Source organism: Rhineura floridana, chromosome 1, assembly GCF_030035675.1.
Source record: "Rhineura floridana isolate rRhiFlo1 chromosome 1, rRhiFlo1.hap2, whole genome shotgun sequence".
In the NCBI taxonomy this organism is placed as follows: domain Eukaryota; kingdom Metazoa; phylum Chordata; class Lepidosauria; order Squamata; family Rhineuridae; genus Rhineura; species Rhineura floridana.
The window spans coordinates 253619397-253641277 of NC_084480.1; the positions used below are offsets into that span (position 1 = coordinate 253619397).

Here is a 21881-nt window from a genome sequence, read left to right on the forward strand (position 1 = left end):
CAGATGCAAAGAATTCATTTAGTTTCTCTGCAATCTCCTTATCGTTCTTTAGTACACCTTTGACTCCCTTAGCATCCAAGGTCCAATTGCCTCCCTAGATGGTCTCCTGCTTTGAATGTATTTATAGAATTTTTTGTTGTTGGTTTTTATGTTCTTAGCAATGTGTTCCTCAAATTCTTTTTCAGCATCCCTTATTGTCTTCTTGCATTTCTTTTGCCAGAGTTTGTGTTCTTTTTTGTTTTCTTCATTCAGACAAGACTTCCATTTTCTGAAGGAAGACTTTTTGCCTCTAAGAGCTTCCTTGACTTTGCTTGTTAACCATGCTGGCATCTTCTTGGCCCTGGTGGTACCTTTTCTGATCTGCGGTATGCACTCCAGTTGAGCTTCTAATATAGTGTTTTTAAACAACTTCCAAGCATCCACTTCTGTTTTTGTACAGGGGAAGACAGTACTTCATTAAAAATTTAATAACATTCCTGCAATGCTCCTTAAAATTTATGTTTAGAAATAGTAAGGGACACTGTCCTTGTGAATAGGCACCTCAACTTGCTGTTTCAAGTAGTAGTCAGAAGTGTTTATCTGTAATGAAGCTTATTTATTGACATTGCAAACATCATGTCAATGATGAGACACCCAGTGCCTGCAGGAGAAAGGGGACCACCACCGTCCAGGGAAGGAGAGCCGTTGCTGCCTGCCTGTCTGCCTGCTTGCTTGCTGCTGCTGCTCGGCCACCACTACCACCACCCTCTCCCTGTTGGACTCCTGTGCTGCAGGTTGCCACACCTTGCAGGACCAGTCCCCAGGTACTCAGCCAGCTGTGGCTGATTCCTTCCACCTATCCTTTCTCTGGAGGGGATACATAAGCCGGCTGGCTGAGGCGGCTCCTGCTTTGTCTGCCTTTTTGTGGGTCTTGAGTCATGTGCCTGGGAGAGAGGACTCAGAGCCAAGTGGGGAGATTTGAGGGGGCCCCAATTAGCATAGTGACGGATAGAGGGAGATATGGCGTTGTGAGGAGGACTTGCCAGGTAAGGGGAACGCGGCCCAGGCAGTTAATGGCTGTGCCTTGTTCTGGTCCTCCCCACACCCGCAGGTTTGTTGGTTGCCCTATCAGCCAGCTCTCAGGCCTCCAGATGCTGCTGCTAAATGCCAGATCGGTGCATAATAAGATCTCCCTCATTCATGATTTAATTGTGGATGAGGCAGCCGATCTGGCATGTATAACCAAGACCTGGGTGGGTGAGCAGGGAGGCAGTCTCTCCCAGCTATGTCCACCAGGGTACCTGGTCCAGCATCAGGGTAGACCTGAGGGTCGGGGAGGGGGGTTGCTGTGGTCTATAGGAGCTCCATCTCCCTCTGCAAGCACCCTGTCCATGTGACTACTGGTCTGGAGTGTTTGCACCTTATGTTGGGTCAGCGGGACAGACTGGGGATTCTGTTGGTGTACCGCCCACCCCGCTGCCCAACAGACTCCCTTGCTGAGCTGACGGAGGTGGTCTCGGGTGTACTGTTGAGATCCCCCAGACTGTTGGTTCTGGGGGATGTCAACATCCATGCCGAGGCCACCTTATCCGGGGCGGCTCAGGATTTCAGGGTCTCCATGACAACCATGGGACTGTCCCAATATGCCATTGGCCCAACACATGTAGCAGGGAATACTCTAGATTTGGTGTTTGCATCTGGACATGGAGATAGTGATCTGAATGTGGGGGGCCTTACATCAGTCCCTCTGTCATGGACAGATCACTGTTTGCTGAAGTTTAGACTTACAGTGGCTTTTCCCCTCTACAAGGGTGGGGGACCTATTAAGTTGGTTCGCCCCCAGAGACTAATGGATCTGGATGGTTTCCAAAGGGCTCTGGAGCAGCGACGTCACTAGCGGGAGTGTGGGGGGGTGCAGACCTCCAGCGTGCGCCCTCCCATGGCATGGACGGGGGTGTTGTTGTGCGCGTGCGCATGCATGCACACGCACTCACCACTCGCTCCAGGCTGGTGATGGAAGGCCCGTCCCGGCTTCACTGCCAGCGAGCAGGCGCCTGCTGTCGGTCTCGCCCGCCCGCCTCTGAGGAGGAGTTGGCTGCGCCGACACGGAGCGCTTCTCAGCTCCTTTGCCGGCCAACGGTGTGGGGCAGGGTGGCTCTCGGTGTCACCCCCCTCATGGTGTCACCCGGGTGCTGTCCGCACCCTCCACACCCCGGTTGTGACGCCCCTGCTCTGGGGAGTTTTCCGGCTGATAGGGCTGGCGCTCCTGTCGGAACCCTGGTCGAGCTGTGGAATACAGAAATGACCCAGGTGGTTGACATGATTGCTCCTGAGCGCCCTCTCCTGTGTAGAGCTTGTACGGCTCCATGGTATACCCCAGAGTTGAGAGCGATGAAACAATATAGGAGACGGCTTGAGTGCAGATGGAGACAAACTCCTAGTGGATGCAATTATACACTGGTAAGTGCCTATGGTAAGCCGTATCTAGGGGCAGTAAGGGCAGCAAAAAAACAAAATTTTGCTGCCACTATCAAATCATCAATCTGCCGCCCAGCAGAGCTCTTCAGAATTGTCCAGGGGCTATTACACGCTGGCCCCAAGGACATGGTAGAACCATCTGAGGCCTGCTGTAATGAATTTGCTAGGCACTTCCAGTATAAAATCTTTAGCATCTGCCAGGACTTAGACTCCAGTGTTATAGCAGGTGAATCAAACGGGGTATCAACAGCACAGCCTTGTCCCGATTTCTTGGATGAGTTTCAGTTGGTGCAGCTTGAGGACGTTGACAAGGTGCTTGGACAGGTTCGTGCAACCACTTCTGTGCTGGATCCTTGTCCTTCTTGGCTAATAAAATCTAGTAGGGATGGAACAGCTGGCTGGGCCAGGGAGGTGATTAATGCCTCTCTGTGAGAGAGGGTGGTCCCTGGTTGCCTGAAAGAGGTGGTAGTGAGACCACTCCTGAAGAAACCCTCCCTGGACCCAGAAAATCTTAATAACTATAGGCCAGTAGCAAATGTTCCATTCCTGGGCAAGGTCCTTGAACGAGTGGTTGTGGGCCAGCTCCAGACACTCTTGGATGAGACCGATTATCTGGATCCATTTCAGTTGGGTTTCAGGCCTGGTTTTGGCACGGAAACAGCCTTGGTCGCCCTGTATGATAACCTTTGTCGGGAGAGAGACAGGGGGAGTGTGACTATGTTGATTCTCCTTGATCTCTCAGCGGCTTTCGATACCATCGACCATGGACTGGATGAGGGCTAATAAACTGAGGCTCAATCCAGACAAGACTGAGATGCTCCTAGTGGGTGGTTCTTCTGACCAGATGGTGGATGTCCAACCTGTCCTGGATGGGGTTGCACTCCCCCTGAAGAAGCAGATTCGTAGCTTGGGGGTTCTCCTAGAATCATCTCTGTCACTTGAGGCTCAGGTAGCCTCAGTGGCACGGAGTGCCTTCTACCAACTTCGGCTGGTGGCCCAACTACGTCCCTATCTGGACAGGGATAACCTGGCTTCAGTTGTCCATGCTCTGGTAACCTCTAAATTAGATTACTGCAATGCACTCTACGTGGGGCTGCCTTTGAAGATGGTTCAGAAACTGCAGCTTGTGCAAAATGCAGCGGCCAGATTGGTAACAGGGACCAGACAGTCCGAACATATAAAACCGATTCTGGCCCGTTTGCATTGGCTGCCTTTATGTTTCCAAGCTCGATTCAAGGTGCTGGTTTTGACCTATAAAGCCTTACACGACTTGGGACCACAATACCTGATGGAACGCCTCTCCCGATACGAACCCACCCTTACACTATGTTCAAGATCAAAGGCCCTCCTCCGGGTGCCTACTCCAAGGGAAGTTCGGAGGGTGGCAACAAGGGAGAGGGCCTTCTCAGTAGTGCCCCCCAAATTATGGAATGATGTGGGTGACGAGGTGCGCCTGGCGCCAACACTGTTATCTTTTCGGCACCAGGTCAAGACTTTCCTCTTCTCCCAGGCATTTTAGCATGTGCTTTATATTGTTTTAAATTTTTAAATTGTTTTTTAATTGTTTTTTTAAAAGATGTATCTTAAATTGTATTTGTTTTTAGTTACTGTAAACCGCCCAGAGAGCTTCAGCTATGGGGCAGTATACAAGTATAATAAATAAATAAATAAATAAAATAAAATCATCCTTGCAAACTTGCAGGAGCTGCAATGCTGGAAGAGTGACAGAAAAGTAAAAAAAAGAGAAAAAATGTAAGATGGAGCATTTGTGTGAACACAGTCTAAGAATAAGGGGACTCCTTCTGTTGAGGTTGGGATGAAATTTCTATATATTAAACGCCCAAATACAGCAAACTGCACCTCAGGAGACTTGCTTCTCTCTAAGGACAAGGATCTTCCTGCTATGACGATTTACCTGATTCAGTCAGCAATTAGTCCTTTATAAACAATTCTCAGTGTTTTGTTACTGGCTAGAAACATTGCAGGTTATCTTCAACCTCTAATGATTTATCAGTAATATTTTATCTGTCTTCAGTTGAATAGTCATTCCACTACCACTTGAACTACCTCATATCAGCCCCAAAGAAATCATTTGAAGTGTCTGTAACATGTGCTACAATTGTACTGGTAACTATTGTTATTTAATGTGTTCTTTTGCCGCTGATATTAATTTGTGAAAAGGACACTGCTCCTCAGAAAGCTCAATGGACACTACTTATTTCTTTGAAGAAAACTGAATATAATTTAAGTCAGTGAAGTAATGATGTATGCCATCTTCACTTAAACTCTTCACAGGTGACAAAGGCATTAATCTTCTTCGATAAAGTGATATTACTTACTCCCAGTATGAAGAAACTTTCGTGATTTTGCCATAAAAAAGGTAGCACTTCAATTAATTTTCAGTTCAGGCCCAAGGCTTATTCTGAAACATGCAGATGTAATTGTTCAATTTTTTCCCCTTTATGGACAAAAGAACTCAGTATGTATGAAAACTGGCAGACTGACAATGTTGGAGGCAGAGAATATATTTTTATTCTCAAAGTGCTGCTGCACAAAAGAAGCAGGAGAGTTTCTCAACATTATTCTGCCAGCTTACATCAGCCAAGACATATCATAAACTAGATTGTGTCTGATCCACAGATTTTAAGGGGGGGGAGGGAGGAAACAATGGAAAGCCTAAGCATTCCTCTTAAATTCTAACACCCACTGTAGTTTGTTGACATCAATAGCAGTGTTATTTGGTTAGTTTTCCCCTATTCAATTCTTAGTGCTTGCTACTTATGCAGTCACAATTACACCTGCACAGGGAATAGGATACCTGAACCATGCCTGATTTATATGCAGTGCTTGTGCAGAAGGATTTCTTCAGTACAGTGGGGAAGAGAGTTTTTATCCAATGCATAAGAGCCACCAAAGTTGTACAAGAATGCTGCTTTGTGCTTGATCAAACTATTTTATATGAAAATTCTCACAGAAGACTCATTCATTTACTAAAATTACTTCATAATTAGCTACCTGAGAATTGCAACCATAGACCCTGCCCTAAACACACTTTCATGCAAATAATGGAATTTTCATGCACAAAAACATGTTCAGAATTGGGGTATTATTAATTCTTTATAACAAGCAACCTCTTTTGTGGGTTCTGGGGAGCTAATAAGCTGCACCTGTCATAATAAGCAGTCAGAAGTAGGCCATAAACCAGGTGAGTCAACAAAAAACAACTGCATTCCTAGGAAGGGATGCACATTTGTCGTTCTTGCAAACACAGCTAGATTCCAGTTCTTAATCTTAACCCTCTCAGAAAGCATAAGTATTCGCAGGAATGAGCCTGTATGGAAAATTGTCTTCTCAAAGCACAGTTTTAAAAAAGACTTATATGGTGAGCCTAGTAACTTTCCATTTAAAAACAATATATTAAAGAACTTTATTTTCAGACAAGGAATTTTACTGACCCTACTTTTTAAAACAGACCTAGTGGCTCTAAGATGCTCATATCATGAACTGGAATCCAAATAAGAGGGAAAAGAGAAGCAGAGCCCCAATTGCTAGCCTGGAATGCTACTTGTGGGTATGTGACAGAGAATTCTGTCACAATGAATTAGTTTAGGGCAGCAGGGTATGAAACCACAAGGACTGCAGTCAAAGATTTAGGATAAGATTCTTGAAATGGGTATATTGCATTCCTGCCATCTAGAGGGACAGAAGTACAGAAGGGTGCACTGACAGTCAGAGCCAGGACACTGAAAAATATGATAGCAGGAGGCAACACTGGGAAATAGGAAGAAGTATCCTAGTGGAAACAGATTTTCCCCTGTACCCCATCTGTACAGGGCACTAACTTAGCAAACTGTTCTCTACTACCGTCTGTACAGGAGCAAACAAATTAAACCTTCATAGTCCAGAGAAGAGGAGTCTTAGGGTTTATTTCAGGGCTCTGTTGCATCCATACCCTACATCCTATCCATGTATTCAGTGGCCATTTCCATACATTATACTAAGTGCATTGAGTGAGGGAGTGGAATTGCACAAGCTATTACCAATCCCAACCTTCACATATTCAATTGAATGTCCATAGTGGACATAAATAAAATAGTTCACATGTAGGGCTCTCTCCACATTACAGGGAACCTGCAATTGAATGCATGAAGGTCAGGGACAGGAACAACATGCATGATCCCACTTGCTTCCCCTCCACACACATGTAATGTAATGTGTGAAGGGGGGCTCATATGTGCTAGCTTCCCATTCATTTATATGGGGTCAGGCTTTAGCCTAGGTTTGAGATGGGCTGTTGTTAGAATCCAGGACAAATGAAGTTCATAAGGATGATAGGTTTAGTCAAGTACAGGCTAGCAGTCAGACAGTGAATCAGTCATATGATATTTTGGTATTGGGGGACAAGGTACTACCTATCATAGGACACTCAACTCCTTCAGATCACAGGGACTTTGGACCATAATTGCCTCCATCTACTTTGTATGAACCCCAATCCACTCCACCACAGCATCCAGTTTAAATGAAAAAGACAAACAAAGTTGGTTGTCATTAGCATATTGTGGACACCAGCACTACTAAAGCAGTCTCCTTGTCAGATGCAAGACTGAAAGTCCTCTGACATTTCCACTAGTACACAGTAAAAATATATAAGCCTTTTTGCTGCAGCCCTACCTGTTTGTTTTCCTCTAGTGAATGGACAAAATTATTTATCAGTAAGACCTATATTTTTACTAACCTTGAGGGCTGATGGGTGTGTACAACAGGGCCTCCACATGTTGATGGAGTACAACTCCCATCATCCATTACCATTGGCCATGCTGGTTATGGCTGACCAGACTTGTAGTTCAACAACATCTGGAGGACCACAGGTTCCCCATCCCTGATGTACATTCAGTGTATCTATGTATGGCTAGTTTTGCCTCCACTGCAACATTGTCTCCATCTGCCACATTTTATCTTGTCCCATATAAATGAATGGTGATAATTTGCTTATATGAGAGAAAAAGTAAGAGTTCACATTTGGAGAGACCATTGCTTCTTAATATTATACTATATATAAGGCTGGATATTTTTGTGTCTTTGGAAAATGGGACAGAAGTCAACCAAATCAGTTAGATACAAAACAGTACTTACAATTGTCCACAGACATAATAAATGTTCACAGATCAGAAGCATCCTAGTGAATGAACAGCGGCTGAAATAGCTTCATCTACCACCCTAAATCCCACATCATTGACAATGAACAAAGGAGGAGAGGAAATGATCAACAAAACCCAGCTTCATATGTTGCAGAGTAAGCTTACCATCTTGCTGGCCCTGGAGATTCTGTGGACTCTGAATTCTTTCTTCAAGATTTGAACTGAGGTCAGAGTTCACAGCAGACATCCTGGTGGAGTCACTGAGATCAAATTCATCACTTTCTAAAGAGCTTTCATCCTGAAAATATAAAATTCCATATCACAACCATATTAACAAATGTCAAGGTAATTTTCAAGCATAGTGTTTACAGATTAGAGTTTACCAAGCAATTACTTGAGCCTGTTCCAGCCTAGAACAGGCAACCTCAAATGCTGTGATTCTTTGTAATTTAACTAAGAGATCTATACAAGAGTAATTAACTGGCTGTTGTGCCCAGTTACATGTACCTAAATCCAATCGATGAGTGTAAATGGGCTCAGGATTACAGCTACTGTAGAGAGGGGCATGGGAAATTGAGTGAAAACAAGTAAACTTTCTATAAGCAACTGAGATACTATGATTATTATTTATCACATTTATACCCTGTACCTTCCTCCAAAGGAACCCAGGGAAGCAAACATGTCATAAGACAATGCAATTAAAACTTCTAAAAACAATTTAAAACAGCCTAATAAAATAAAAACAACCTTCTAAAAATAGTTAAAAACATTTAAGCAATCACCTACTCTCAAGCTAATAATTTCAGGATTGCCAGGGACACGACTTTCAACCCTAAAATGCCTGGGTAAACAGGAATATTTTAAAATTTCTTCTAAAAGTTAATAGTGAGGGGAATGAGGGACCACCACTCAGAACCCCTGTGATAGATCACTGCCAACCATTACAGCTCTTTTAGGTATTTGAGTCCCAAGCCATTTAGGGCCTTGTATGCTAGTACTAACATCTTGAATTGGAGCTGGTAGCTCACTGGCAGCCAGTGCAGTGCTCTCAGGACCAGTAAGACATGGTCCCATCAGGCTGCCCCACTTACGAATGTAGCAGCTGCATTCTGCACTAGCTGCAGTTTCCAGTCTATCTTGAGGAGAAGCCCCATGTACAGCGCATTACAGTAGTCCAAGTGGGAGGTCATCAGAGCATGGACTACTGAGGCCAGGCTATCCCAATTCAGGAACGGCCATAGTTGGCAAGCCAGCCTAAGCTAGGCATAAGTACTCATAGCCACTGAAACCACTTGAGACTCCAATAACAAGCTGGAATCCAGAAGTACTGCTAGATTATGAACCTGATCCTTCAGGGGGAATACAACCCCTCTGAGAACAGGTTGTACACCTAATTCTCAGACCCAGGAACCACCCACCCACAGCACCTCTGTGTTATTAGGATGCAGCCTCAGTTTATCGGCTCCCATTCGGCTCATCACTGCTTCCAGACACTGGTCCAACAAATAATCACTGATATCAAGGACAGAATGGTTCCAGATAGCTGAGGTACCCTTACCTCAGTGCCATTGCCCTTCCATAATATGAAACAGGACAGTTGAAACATTAGTCTCTTTGTACTGGAGAGAACAACTCTCTCTGCACTGGGGAAAATGTTGCACTCTTTCAGAACAAAAGTTCTACTTCCTCCATGTGAAATAAAGCCTTCCAAAAATAATACCAAGATACAGTAGGTAATGATGTATCCAAAATTCATAACTGATGAATTTGGAGTACAAATTTCCCTGGATAAGAACCTTTAGGCTAATTATGAGCTGAAGTGAAACCTCTACAAACTTTGGACTCAGCTCATAGTCAGTCAAGGCTTGGACACCAACACCAGCCCTCCTCATTGCCATAGCCCTCTTCCCTTTCCTACTTAAACTTATGTTGTGGCACTGGCAAGACGGGTGCTGCTACTGCCTTCAATAGGCTCTGCAACAGCACTGGGAAATGGTCTGGGCTCAAGAAAACTAGCATCCGGATGCATGCTCAACAACATCCTGACCAACAGGATTTCTGGAGAATGAAGTTTCCTTAGGCTAATAACTCCTTACTAGGACCCCAGAAACCCTGGGAAACTATTACCAACACTATTTCTGCAGTCAAGACCACAAAAGTAGTCCTTGTTGCAGCTGCCAGGTAGATTGGGGGGAGCAGGGGGGGCTTTTGAGGAACGTGTGGAGGCCTGCAGTCCTTGTTGTAGTCCTCTGGGGTGTGAAGACCTTGTTGACATCACTGGGAGCATGCCAAATGTAGAGGCCTGGAACTGAAAGGAACTAATTTGGGTCCAATTTGATCCACGACCAAATTCATTCATTTTAAGCATCCCTATTCTGAATTATATCCAGGGAAGTTCATCCATCAATAGCAGTACCTTGCACCATTCTAGATGTTTCAGCCAATTCTTTGGAATGTCCCTTAGACTTTTGAAGGTACGGAAAGGAAGTACTTCTGGGCTAATTTTCAGCAGAGAAGGAAATTTTGAAATTTTGGTTTAGTTTTATCTTCTAACCCATATACATGCAACTGTGATTTGTGAATTCTTGGAAACAAAAATTGAATGTAAATCCAGGGATGAGTTTTTCAAAATGAATCATACCACATGATGTAATTTGAAGTGAGATATTAGAAATGAAGCTACTTATGGTCTTCAGTACATTTCCCTAATTAGCCTATCCTCTATATCAGCCTTCCCTGATCTGGTGCCCTCCAGAAGTTTTGGACTACATCTTCCATTAGCCCCAGCCAGCACATCCAACTGTCAGATGCCAGGGAAGGCATCTCTGTATCAAACAATATTTGTGATTTTTCCCCTTCCTGGCTATTTATTTATGATTATTCTTTATTTAAGGTATACCCCATTCTCCACTATATGTCTGAAAGTAGCTTACAGTAAAAATAAAACATACAACATACAATATACAAAAAAAGTAGACTGAAACATCAAAAACAGAAACACTAGAACAGTATTCGTAGTGCAAAGGTTTCCTGAAACAAAATCCTTTTAGCCTTGTGTCCGGAACTTAGCAAAGTAGTATTAATGGATGAAATATCTCCTTCTACCATTGTAAGTATGGTAATCTAGTTGGAAAACTGGTAACTTTGTCAACTGAAGGAAACATGATTTCCACCTTCTTCCCAGAAAAAAACATAAACCCTGTTCATGCATTAACCCCTCACAAAATTAACACTGTATGAGTAGGAGAATGTGACCATGCTCACTGGACCCATTCCTGTTAGCATCAGTAACCTTGACCCCTTGTCATCCACATGCATTGGTGCTGAAGGTTTGAAGCAGGTAGCCTGTTGTATGTGCATGGACTTCTTTCCCAGATTTAGAACCTTGATCATGCAGAGTTCTAAAATCATGGGGGAGCTTACAGACATAAAGCAGGCTCCCACCTTCAGAACTTTCCCTGCAGTGCTTTGAGAAGGGGGGGTAGGGAAAAGTCAGGAACAGCAGGCACAGCATCACTGTCTCCCCTCACACAATGTTAATCACATTTGTGAATAATAGGGCAATAATGGCATGATCATGTACCTTGAATGTTCTTGCAAAAGAAAGCAGGAATATATATTTTAAATAAATAAACAATCAAATGAATTACTGAGACTGAAGTAAAAGCAAAGGTGTAACGTGAGTAGGAACTCAAGTGAATTAGATATAGTTGATGAGGGAATCAGTTGGGAGAGGGACCAGTAGGAAAATGAAAGCAGAGCTCTTGGTTATGCTGCAACAGACTGTTAAGTAAAGTTTGTTCCGTCTAATGAGTATTTGTGATTCATTTCAACTCTTTCAAATATTACATGGTGTCAGAAGACTACCTAAAAACATAAGGCAGTGAAAAATGGACCAGCTGAAGCCTCCAGGAAAGTTGGTGTTTGAAGGAAATGCAGCAGAGAACTGGAGAAGATGGAAGCAAGCGTTTGAATTGTACTGCATTGCAAGTGGAGCAGATAAGAAAGTTGAGAGACTTCAGTCAGCATTATTTCTGCATGTGGCAGGTGAAGAAGCAAGAGAGGTATTTAATACTTTCCAGTTTGATGATGATGCAGATAAATATAAAATTCAAGTTTTGATGAATAAATTTGAAGCATATTGTGTGCCCAGAAGAAATGTTACTTATGAAAGGCACAGGTTCTTCACTAGAATACAGAGGGAAGGAGAAAGTATAGACCGATATGTGACTGATTTGAAGCTTTTGGCTCGGACCTGTGAATTTGGGGAGCTGTGTGATTCTCTTATTAAGGATCACATAGTGTGTGGCATTCAGAAAGACAGATTGAGAGCCAAGTTACTGAGAGAGTGTGATTTAACCCTTGAGTGTGCAGTGAATATATGCAGGGCAGAAGAAGTGGCTGCGAAACAGATGAAAGATTTTGGGGCAACAGAAAAACAAATGGATGCCTTACAGGGCAAAAGTACCTTTGAAAAGCCAAAAGTAAGCCAGCCTCAGAGCAAATGGAGCTTTGGCACTACTACCAGCCCCCAAGAAAAGGAAATGCCACAGAGGCCTGTAGAAGCAGCAAAGGCCTGCTACAAGTGTGGTATCAGTCATCATGACATAAATGCTTGTCCTGCAAATGGGAAGGAATGCAGAAGATGTGGCAAACTTAATCATTTTGCTAAAATGTGTAAAACTAGAGATAGAAAACTTCAACGCAGACAAATGTTCTCAGTAGCAGATACAACTAAAAATGCTCATGATTTCTTCATTGGCACATTGAATTCTACAGCTCTGGAAGATGAATGGTGTGTGGATCTTCTCATAAATGATCACAAGTATGTGACCTTTAAGATTGACACAGGAGCACAGGCTAATGCAATGTCTTTAAAAACATACAAAGCCTTGCAAGCTGAACCACTTCAGCATTCAAATACCAGATTAATAACCTACTCTGGAGAAAGACTACCTGTGTCTGGTAAATGTAACCTGGATTGCAAATATAAAGATCAAAGAGCTGAATTGGAATTTCATATAGCAGACTTTGATGCACAAACTATACTTGGTCTCTGGGCTGTGACTAATTTAAATTTGGTGCAAAGAGTTAATTTAATGAAAAGAGCTCCAGTAGATCAATGGGATGTTGCAGTTGAATACAAAGATGTATTTGAAGGCTTAGGTTGCTTACCAGAGAAATAAGCCATCAAAATCAACCCACAGGTTCCACCTGTAATTCATGCACCTTGGAAGGTTCCAGTGGCACTAAGGGATAAAGTCCAAACGGAACTGACTCGTATGGAGCAATTAAAAGTCATAGTTAAGGTAGAAGAACCTACAGAGTGGGTGAATTCAATTGTGGTTGTAGACAAGCCTGGCCGGGACCAGATAAGAATATGTTTAGATCCAAGAAATATGAACAGAGCAATTTGAAGAGAACATTTTCAATTGCCTACTGTAGAAGAAATTACCAGTAAGCTAGCAGAAGCAGAATTGTTTACTGTTCTTGATGCCAGTACTGGATTCTGGCAAATTCTGCTAGATGACAACAGTTCCAGGCTATGCACATTTAATACACCTTTTGGCAGGTACCAATTTACAAGAATGCCATTTGGTATCTCTTCAGCTCCTGAGGTTTATCAGAGGATGATCCAACAGACATTTGAGGGTATTGATGGGGTCACATGCTACATAGATGATATCCTGGTTTGGGGGAAGACCAAACAGGAACATGAGGAGAGACTGAAGAGAGTTCTGGACAGGTGCCGAGAGAGGAATCTGAAACCAAACAAAGTGAAAAGCAAATTTGCCATGACTGAAATAAAATATCTAGGACACATCTTAACCAAAGGAGAACTAAAACCTGATTCATCTAAAATAGAGGCCATCACTGATATGCCCAGTCCAAGTAACAAAGCTGATCTTCAAAGATTTCTAGGAATGGTGACTTACCTAGCAAAGTTTATCCCAGATTTGCCAACAGTAACAACCCCTTTAAGACAGCTGTTGGCCCAAGATGTTGAATTTTGCTGGATGTCAGTTCATGAAACAACATTCACACAGTTGAAGGAACTATTAACAAAAACTCCTGTTTTGAAATATTATAATGTGAAAGAACCTGTAACTCTGTCAGTGGACGCTAGTTCTACAGGCTTAGGTGTTGTACTGTTGCAAAGAGGTGCACCTGTTGCATATGCTTCTAAAGCAATGACTGCGGCCCAACAGAACTATGCTCAAATAGAAAAGGAAATGTTGGCAATAGTGTTTGGATGCACAAGATTCCATCAATTTCTCTATGGCAAAGAAGTGACTGTGGAAACAGACCACAAACCATTGGAGGCAATTTTCAGAAAACCTTTGCATAATGCACCTCCAAGAATCCAAAGATGGCAGTTAACACTGCAGAAATATAAATTACAAGAGCACTATAGACCAGGCAAAGAATTAATAATTGCTGATACCCTGTCCAGGGCATATCTTGAACAGGGTGAAGGAATAAGTTCTGAAGAAGCTGAGGTTGCTGTTAACCTCATGTTATCTTATTTACCAATCTCCGAATCAAAACTGAAAGAATTTCAGGTGGCCAGATAGAAGAGTAGAAGTTCCAGAGTGTATACGTGTTTATTGGAATTACAGAAAGGAATTAAGTGTTCATGATGGACTCATTTTTAAAAGTGACAGAATCGTAGTACCACAAGTTTTGAGGAAAGAGATATTGAATATTATACAGGAGAGTCATCTGGGTGTTGAATTATGTAAAAAGCGGGCACGAGAAGCTGTATATTGGCCAGGTATGTGTGCCCAAATTGAAGAATTGGTACTGTCATGTACCACATGTCACACCTTCAGAAATAAAAACCAAAAAGAACCAATGTTACCTCATGAAATTCCAAGAAGACCTTGGCAGAAGCTAGGAATGGACTTGTTTGAATTTCAAAGAAAGGACTATCTACTTTTGGTTGATTATTATTCAAAATATGTGGAAATATGTTTGCTTGAAGACACTACAAGTAGATCATTTTACACTGCAAATCTATATTTCCAAGACATGGTATACCTGAAGAGGTTGTCAGTTATAATGGCCCTCAGTTTTGCTCTAGAGACTTTAAAATGTTTGCCAAAGATTGGGACTTTGTTCACACAACATCCAGTCCACTATTTCCTCCATCAGATGGAATGGCAGAAAGAGCGATCCAAACAGTAAAGAGGATTCTTAAGAAATCTAGTCTGAATAACACAGATCCTTATCTTAGTTTATTGGATTACAGAAATATGCCTACAATAGATACAGCCTCACCTGCACAACTTTTAATGGGGAGACGGTTAAGAACCAGGTTGCCTACCTCAGCACCGTTGTTACTACCTCAGCAGGTAAAAGGTGACATACAGACACATCTGAAGAGAAGACAAGAAAAACAAGCTTTACTTTGACAAAGGTTCAAAGCCTTTACCACCTTTGCAGGTTGGTGATTCTGTTAATGTTCGGCAAGATGGAGTGTGGAAACCAGCGAGAGTGACTGGACAAGACATGACTCCAAGATCATATTTTGTTCAGACTGATGGTTTAGCTGTCTACAGACGGAACAGAAGAGATCTTCAAAGCACTCCAAGTTGTGAACCAAAAATGGATGAGACTACTGAGACTGCAACTGCACCTCCATCAGAGGTAGACCTATCAGAGTCTCAACACAACACAAGTGGAACAGCTGTAGCACAAAGTGCCAGTGATATACCAGAAAAGATTTTGGACTCTGAGTTACCTGTTACTACATCAAGAGGCAGAGTGATCAGAAAACCAATTTGATATAGACAGTAGTTTCTATCTTTTTCTTTTTTTTAAAAAAGGGAGATGTAATGTGAGTAGGAACTGAAGTGAATTAGCTATAGTTGATGGGGGAATCAATTGGGAGAGGGACCAGTAGGAAAATGAAAGCAGAGCTCTTGGTTATGCTGCAACAGACTGTTAAGTAAAGTTTGTTCCTTCTAATGAGTATTTGTGATTCATTTCAACTCTTGCAAATATTACAAAAGGTTCACTGTAGCAGATCCAGTACCGTACGCTATTATTATAAAGTGCCTAAAATTTTCCAAGCACTCCACAGAGATTTTAAAAAACAAGGTAGTCCCTGCTTGTAGGCTCACAATCTAACAGACATGAAACGAAGTGGGGAGAGAGAGAATGGGAAGGGAAGAGGAAAGCAAGCAAATTGAGGTATTAGTTTTTTGCAATCACATAAACTCAAGTACACATACACACGTGATCCAACGTCCCTGAGTCCTGTGGCCAGTGGCCTTCAGCTGTGCATTCTAGGACAAATGGCAGTTGAACCCAAGTGTTTTTTTTTCTGGTTTGGAGGGGGATATAAACTCTTTGCAGCTGTTTCTTCTTTGGCCAGTGGACGGACCAAGCTGCCCTTGCCCTTTGCCATGATCATCTTCTTGGGAAGTAGGAGGTGCAGCTTCCCAGTGGCCCTTGGTCCCCCTGGACAGTGGCAGAGACCAGAGTATGGGACTTCCCTTCAGTTCTGCTGTCCCAGAGCAACTGGCAGTTGGTTGTAGGGAGGGGGAAGTTAGGGAGGGGGAAGTTAGCTTCCTGCTGTGGTTCCCTGAATGGCCAATGAATTGACCTTGATGAGCAATCTCCTCTCTGAGACAGGAGTACTTTGAGGGGGTAGTCCAGATATTAGCTTTCTGTAGTCACAATCATACAGTTTCTGTCCTTACAGTCATTCAAGCACAGGACTGGAAATCTGGGAAGCTGTAAGTAAGAATAATTCCTTTGCCCCTTCAGTTCTGATAGTTCTCACAAGACGTAACAGGAAAGGCTACTTTTGGACAGGGCTTAAACAGGCTTCTGAAGAAACACATATATTACTAAACAAGCTGACAAGAAAAAATAATGTATGAGTCTGTAGCCTGCATCCAAATGTATAGTGTCTTACCTATGCCTGGCTACAGGCCCCAGTTCTTTATACAGCCCTCCCTACAACCCGGCTCTGGGCTGCATGGACTCAAAAGGAACATCTGGTCTTCTAGGATAATATAGATGTGGAATAGGTGAAAAAGTTCAAGTTATAATGCAGGTGCTATGTCTAGATAGAATTCCACAGAGAGAATCTTGGATGTTAAGGATCAGGCTCACTTTCGGCACCAGACACTCTCTGGCAACTGCTAAGGCTCTGCCACCTTGGCAAGCCCACCAGTTTTGACATCTGCCCTGCCTCCTCTCCACTGCAAGGCAGATGTTTCCCAGAGCCATTTTGAATTAGCACAACATGTAAATTTATAGGAAATTTTAAATGGTGGCTTGCAGCTGTCTATCGCTGTCACCAGCTAAGCCTATGGCTGGAGTGCCACCAGTATAGGAAGGAACCTACCAGAGGGCAATTTATCAGAGGCCTGTTCAAACCTGAAGCTGTCCCTGTTAAGAATGGCTGCATATTTTTAAGGATAGAGCTGCTAAAATCCCAAATTTTCTTGGAATTTCCTGCTCTACAGTGAGTAAGGTCAGAAGCTTGGGTACAACATGACTGCTGGCTACTCCTGTCCAGTCAACTATATTCTACTCAGAGTCACATTTCTCTGACACTCTCCTCCTCCACCAGCAGTATTCAGTTGTTACATACGCTCTGTCATGATAGGATGCAGGAGCAAAGCCAACAGAACTTACAAGTAGAACCTGCAACAAATGGTTTTGGTCCTGTTTACTGATCCAATTAGTCAGCCCTCCTCCACAGTGCTCTGTTTCAGGGGTAGCCAACACAGTGTCCTCCAGATATTTCTGGACTACAGCTCCTATCATCCCTGACCACTGGCCATGCTGGCTAGGGCTGATGAGAGTGGTCAGGGGTACATGCATCATAGCGCACATCCCTCAACCTTAATCTAACTTCTTCAAAGCTACTGCAAGCTATTAAGGGCCTGAGCAGGTCAAATTCCCACCCCAGCAAAAAAAAAAAATCCTCCCACCCTTCAGCTGACACTGAACTGCTGTTAGTATTCTGTGTTTCCCAGATGACAATAAACAGGCTCAGTTGTCTAATTTGGAGGCTCCTTTTTCAAAAAATAAAATAAAATTATCAACTAATCTTTTATGCATACCTGAAGAGTCTCCTTAGTATGCAGAAACCTCAACCTTCTCTGTGAGTGACCTCCCTCACTGCACTATTGATAGGGTTGGGACCACTGTGATGTCCCTGTATATAGATATTACTGTAAATATGGTAAGTGCAGGTTTTGTAGGGTAAATGTGGTAAGTAGAGTGAGTGAGGGGGGAGTACATGGACTAGAATGCTGGAGAATGCTGTATGATGATTGGCTAAGCGTTTGAGTGGCTGAAGGTATAAATGAGAGGATGACAGTTGAGGAAGTGTTCTGTTGGTGGAGTTTTGGGAGTTCTGTCGGTTGTTGTGTGCTGGAGTTGGTTGTGGGTTGGATTGTATTAGGCTAGTATTGAGGCAGATTATATATGACTAGAAACATAAAGAGTAACGCAATATATGAAACCATACGCTTGTTAAATATACCTCAAGTAATCTTGTAATTTCCTGGTGTTTATAAATAAATATTTTTCTTGGTTTACCAAAGGCCTGATCCTTGGCTGGGGCTTTCACAGACCAGAAGGGTGGGCGGGGTATTTACCAAGGTGGAGAAACAGTATCAAATGGTGGCAGTGGTGAAGAGATAGTGTAACATCATCAGGTATCCAGAGCAACCCAGGGCTGTATGCTTTATAGGCACAAAGATACAGGGGGGTTGTGGCCTGCAAGTGCACCCAGACACAAAGTAACAATAAGCCAGAAGGAGACTAAGGCAAAGTCCCAAGGCAATATTGTGAAATAGGGAGTGGCTGGTGGTGCTGCCTAGCAGTGGGATCTTGCGAAATCTGTGCTAGAGCCGGTGAGAGAACAAATAAAAACCAGGATCCTGACTGGAGGGACCTGACAGGTGGTGGCAGCAGGAGGGATCCTGACAACCACCAATTTTGTTATTATTTAAAATAGTACAAAACTGGTAATTCTCTGACAACCACTGAATAAAGCACACTAAATCAATAATTTTAGGAAGTCAAGATGCAGATAACGCAGTTAGAGACCACTTGTTTTTTGCCTTTAAACTTCTCTATTTCTTCAGTTGAAGTCAGGCAGGCAAGTGTTCATTATGGTCAGCCAACCAATAAAACAAAATAAGAAGTATATAATAAAAAAAACCCAGCCTTAATAAAACTATTTTTTTTAAAAAAATGCAAACTAAGAACTAACAATCATAGCAGGCATACGAGACATGACAACATTCAGATATTTTGCCCTCTGCTCAATAATACACTTATTGGTCCCCTCAAGAAAGCTATGCTGAACACTCTAAAGAATGACTACGAAATTATGCAGTTAGAAGATATATTATGTGTTCTCTAATCTCCTGGTAAAAACTACAGTAAAAGAACACATGAGAGGAAATGATGACGATGATGATGATGATGATGATGATGATGATTTAAACTTATTACTGCCACCCTTCTTCCAAAGATTTCACGGCAGGCCACAGCAGTTTTAAAATACATCATTAACAAGTTACAAACAACCCAAAATCACATCACAAAAAATAGGGTGGGTCCCAGAAATACACTTCAGGTGTCAAAGGCCAAGGCCAAGAGGTGTGTCTTCACCATTCACCAAAAACTGAACAGTGAGGTTGCTAGACGCACCTCTGTGAGAAAGGAGTTCCACAACATCAACCATTGAGTGGATACACAGACAGTATATATCCTTAAAGCAGAGGTGGGGAACCTTTTTCAGACTGAGGGCTGCAATCCCATCTGGGGAATCTTCCAGTGGCCACATGCAAGTGGTGGTGGGGGACAGAGACAAAAGTAAGTGAAGCAATTAATTTAAAATTTACCTTTGTACAGTAAACTAGTTCTACACACACATACACACACACACACACACACAAATATTCCTTTCTATTCTCCATCCAGACAATCAAGAGGCATTCAGAGTTCAGTGACACGTTCCAGCCAGAGAAAAACACTCAAAGAGGTTATGAAGTAGGGCTGGTAATTAGGTGTGACCTGGGGAGAGTGGGTTTGGCTGGGGAGAGTCCCAAGGGCCAGATAAAGAGACCTGAAGGGCCACTTTTAGCCCCTGGCCTGAGGTTACCCACCCCTGCTTCTAGCAAATCTGACATCTAAAATCTTTGAAGGAAAAACATTAAAATGTGCCAATAAAATAGCTCTTCCATACTTGGATATTGTTAAAAAAAATTAAAATGTCATGTAATTACTGGAACAAGGGCCCAAGAAGGCAGTAAAGAAAACAACCCAGAAGAATGACCTTCCACGTTGCTTTCCCACATCTTTCCCATTATTTGAACATTAGAAAATAGAAGCCCCTGTATGATCAGCTCTCAAGACTAAATATGTGACATACCCTACATAGAATTATAAACTATAAGTAGCAAGGTCTGTTTTCAAACCTACACTTAGCGAATGTTTTCCATTCCTCCTGTGTCATTAAAGGAAATATAGCTTAAAAATATTCTTAATAGTAGACTAAACAATTCCTGATGTAATAAGGTAATTGTAGATGAATGTAGTCCATCACTATTGTAGTCACGAATCAGTGTTAGATATTTACCTCATCTTGCTGGGAATTTAATAACTGTAGCTTCATGTGCTTCATGTAGGCCATTGTGATTGGCATATTGTAATCAATCATGCTGGTAACCAAAGTTGGGGGCTTTCCATTATCTGTAAGAATAAAAATGTATGATGTATGGTTTGAAAAATACAGAGTTTTCTATAAGCAAATTAATTACAATTAATTGGTACACAGTAATTTTTACTTTGGGTATGATTTATCAAGTATTGCTGCTTAGTATTCTCCATGAGGCATGTACTGGGTCTCCTGCAAAAATCCAACATAATGTTTTTGTGGATTTTATCATTTATTATATTTATATTCATAGGGTTTTCATAGTAAAAGGTATTCAGAGGTCGTTTACCACTGTCTTCCTCTGAGTCTGGATGAAGAAATTGATCACACACCAAAACAAGTTGTGGTGATAATCATGGGGGACTGGAATGCAAAAGAAGGGAACAAAGAAGAACTAGGAATTGTGGGGAAATGGTGCTTAGGAGATAGAAAAGAAGCCAATAGTCTATTTCTAGCAAACACATTTTTTGAGCAACTGAAAAGATGACTGTAGACATGGACATCACCAAATGGTCAATATAGGAATCAAATTGAGTATATAATTGGTAGCAGAAGATGGAGAAGTTCCATACTTTCTGCAAAAATAAGACCAGGAGCAGACTGCAGTATAAATCACAAATTGATAATATCGAAAATCAAAATAAAGCTAAAGAACAACAACAAAGCAATCATAATGTCAAGATACAATTTAAACAACATCCCAGAAGAATCTAAAGCAAATAAGGAACATATTTGAGGCTTTAAACTTAGCTGTTAGAGAACCAGAAGAATTATGGATTGAAGCAAGAGACATTAACAGGGAAGAATGTAAAAAATACCTCTAGCTAAAAGGAGAGGAAGACCTCAATGGATGGCAGACAAAACTCTTAAAATGGTTAATGAGAGAAGGAAAGCAAAAGCCGACAGAAACACGGTCAGAATCATAAATGCAATAATACAGTGACTAGTACATTGGGACAAAGATAACTATTACAACAACTATTGTACAGAAATAGGACAATAAAAAGGTAGAACAAGAGCTTTATTCCAAAATATTAGAGAAATTAAAAGGAAATTTAAACCAAGAGTAGGGATGTTGAATAATCGACAGGGGAACACACTGACTGACCGTGATAAAATAAAAGGAAGATGGAAGCAATACACTGAAGAACTCTATAAAATAGATGCAAGGATGACAGATGCATTCATGGAGGAACGGTATGATGACAAACGAGAAGTTTTAGAATGTGAAGTGGAAGCTGCTCTTACAATACTTAGAAGAAACAAATCACCAGGAACAGATGGCATACCAATAGAGATTACAGGTTACTGAGACTGAATCTGTCCATATTTTGACAAAAATTTCTCAACAAACATAGAAAACAAAACAATGGCCCATAGACTGGAAGAGTTCAATATATATCCCAATTCCAAAGAAAGGGGATCCTAGAATGCAGCAAATTTTGAACTATTGCCTTAATATCCCAAGTAAAGTAATGCTCAAGATTCTACAATCAAGGCTCTTAGAATATATGGAGCGAGAAATGCCTGATGTCCAAGATGGATTTAGAAAGGGAGGAGGCATCAGAGATCATATTGCAAACATATGT

The 21881-nt window shown here is 42.1% G+C and overlaps 1 protein-coding gene across 5 annotated transcripts in view; it reads right to left on the reverse strand.

Annotated features, from left to right (window-relative positions):
• NOL4 (nucleolar protein 4) overlaps window positions 1–21881 on the reverse strand; it is a 243519-nt gene that overhangs the window by 132800 nt on the left and 88838 nt on the right. For all 5 annotated transcript variants that reach the window (XM_061599913.1, XM_061599822.1, XM_061599651.1 and 2 more), the window contains 2 exons: window positions 20215–20327; window positions 7761–7893 (listed from right to left, as the gene is read on the reverse strand). In XM_061599913.1, coding sequence (XP_061455897.1) covers window positions 7761–7893; window positions 20215–20327 — 246 coding nt within the window. The remainder of the gene's footprint in view (window positions 1–7760; window positions 7894–20214; window positions 20328–21881) is intronic.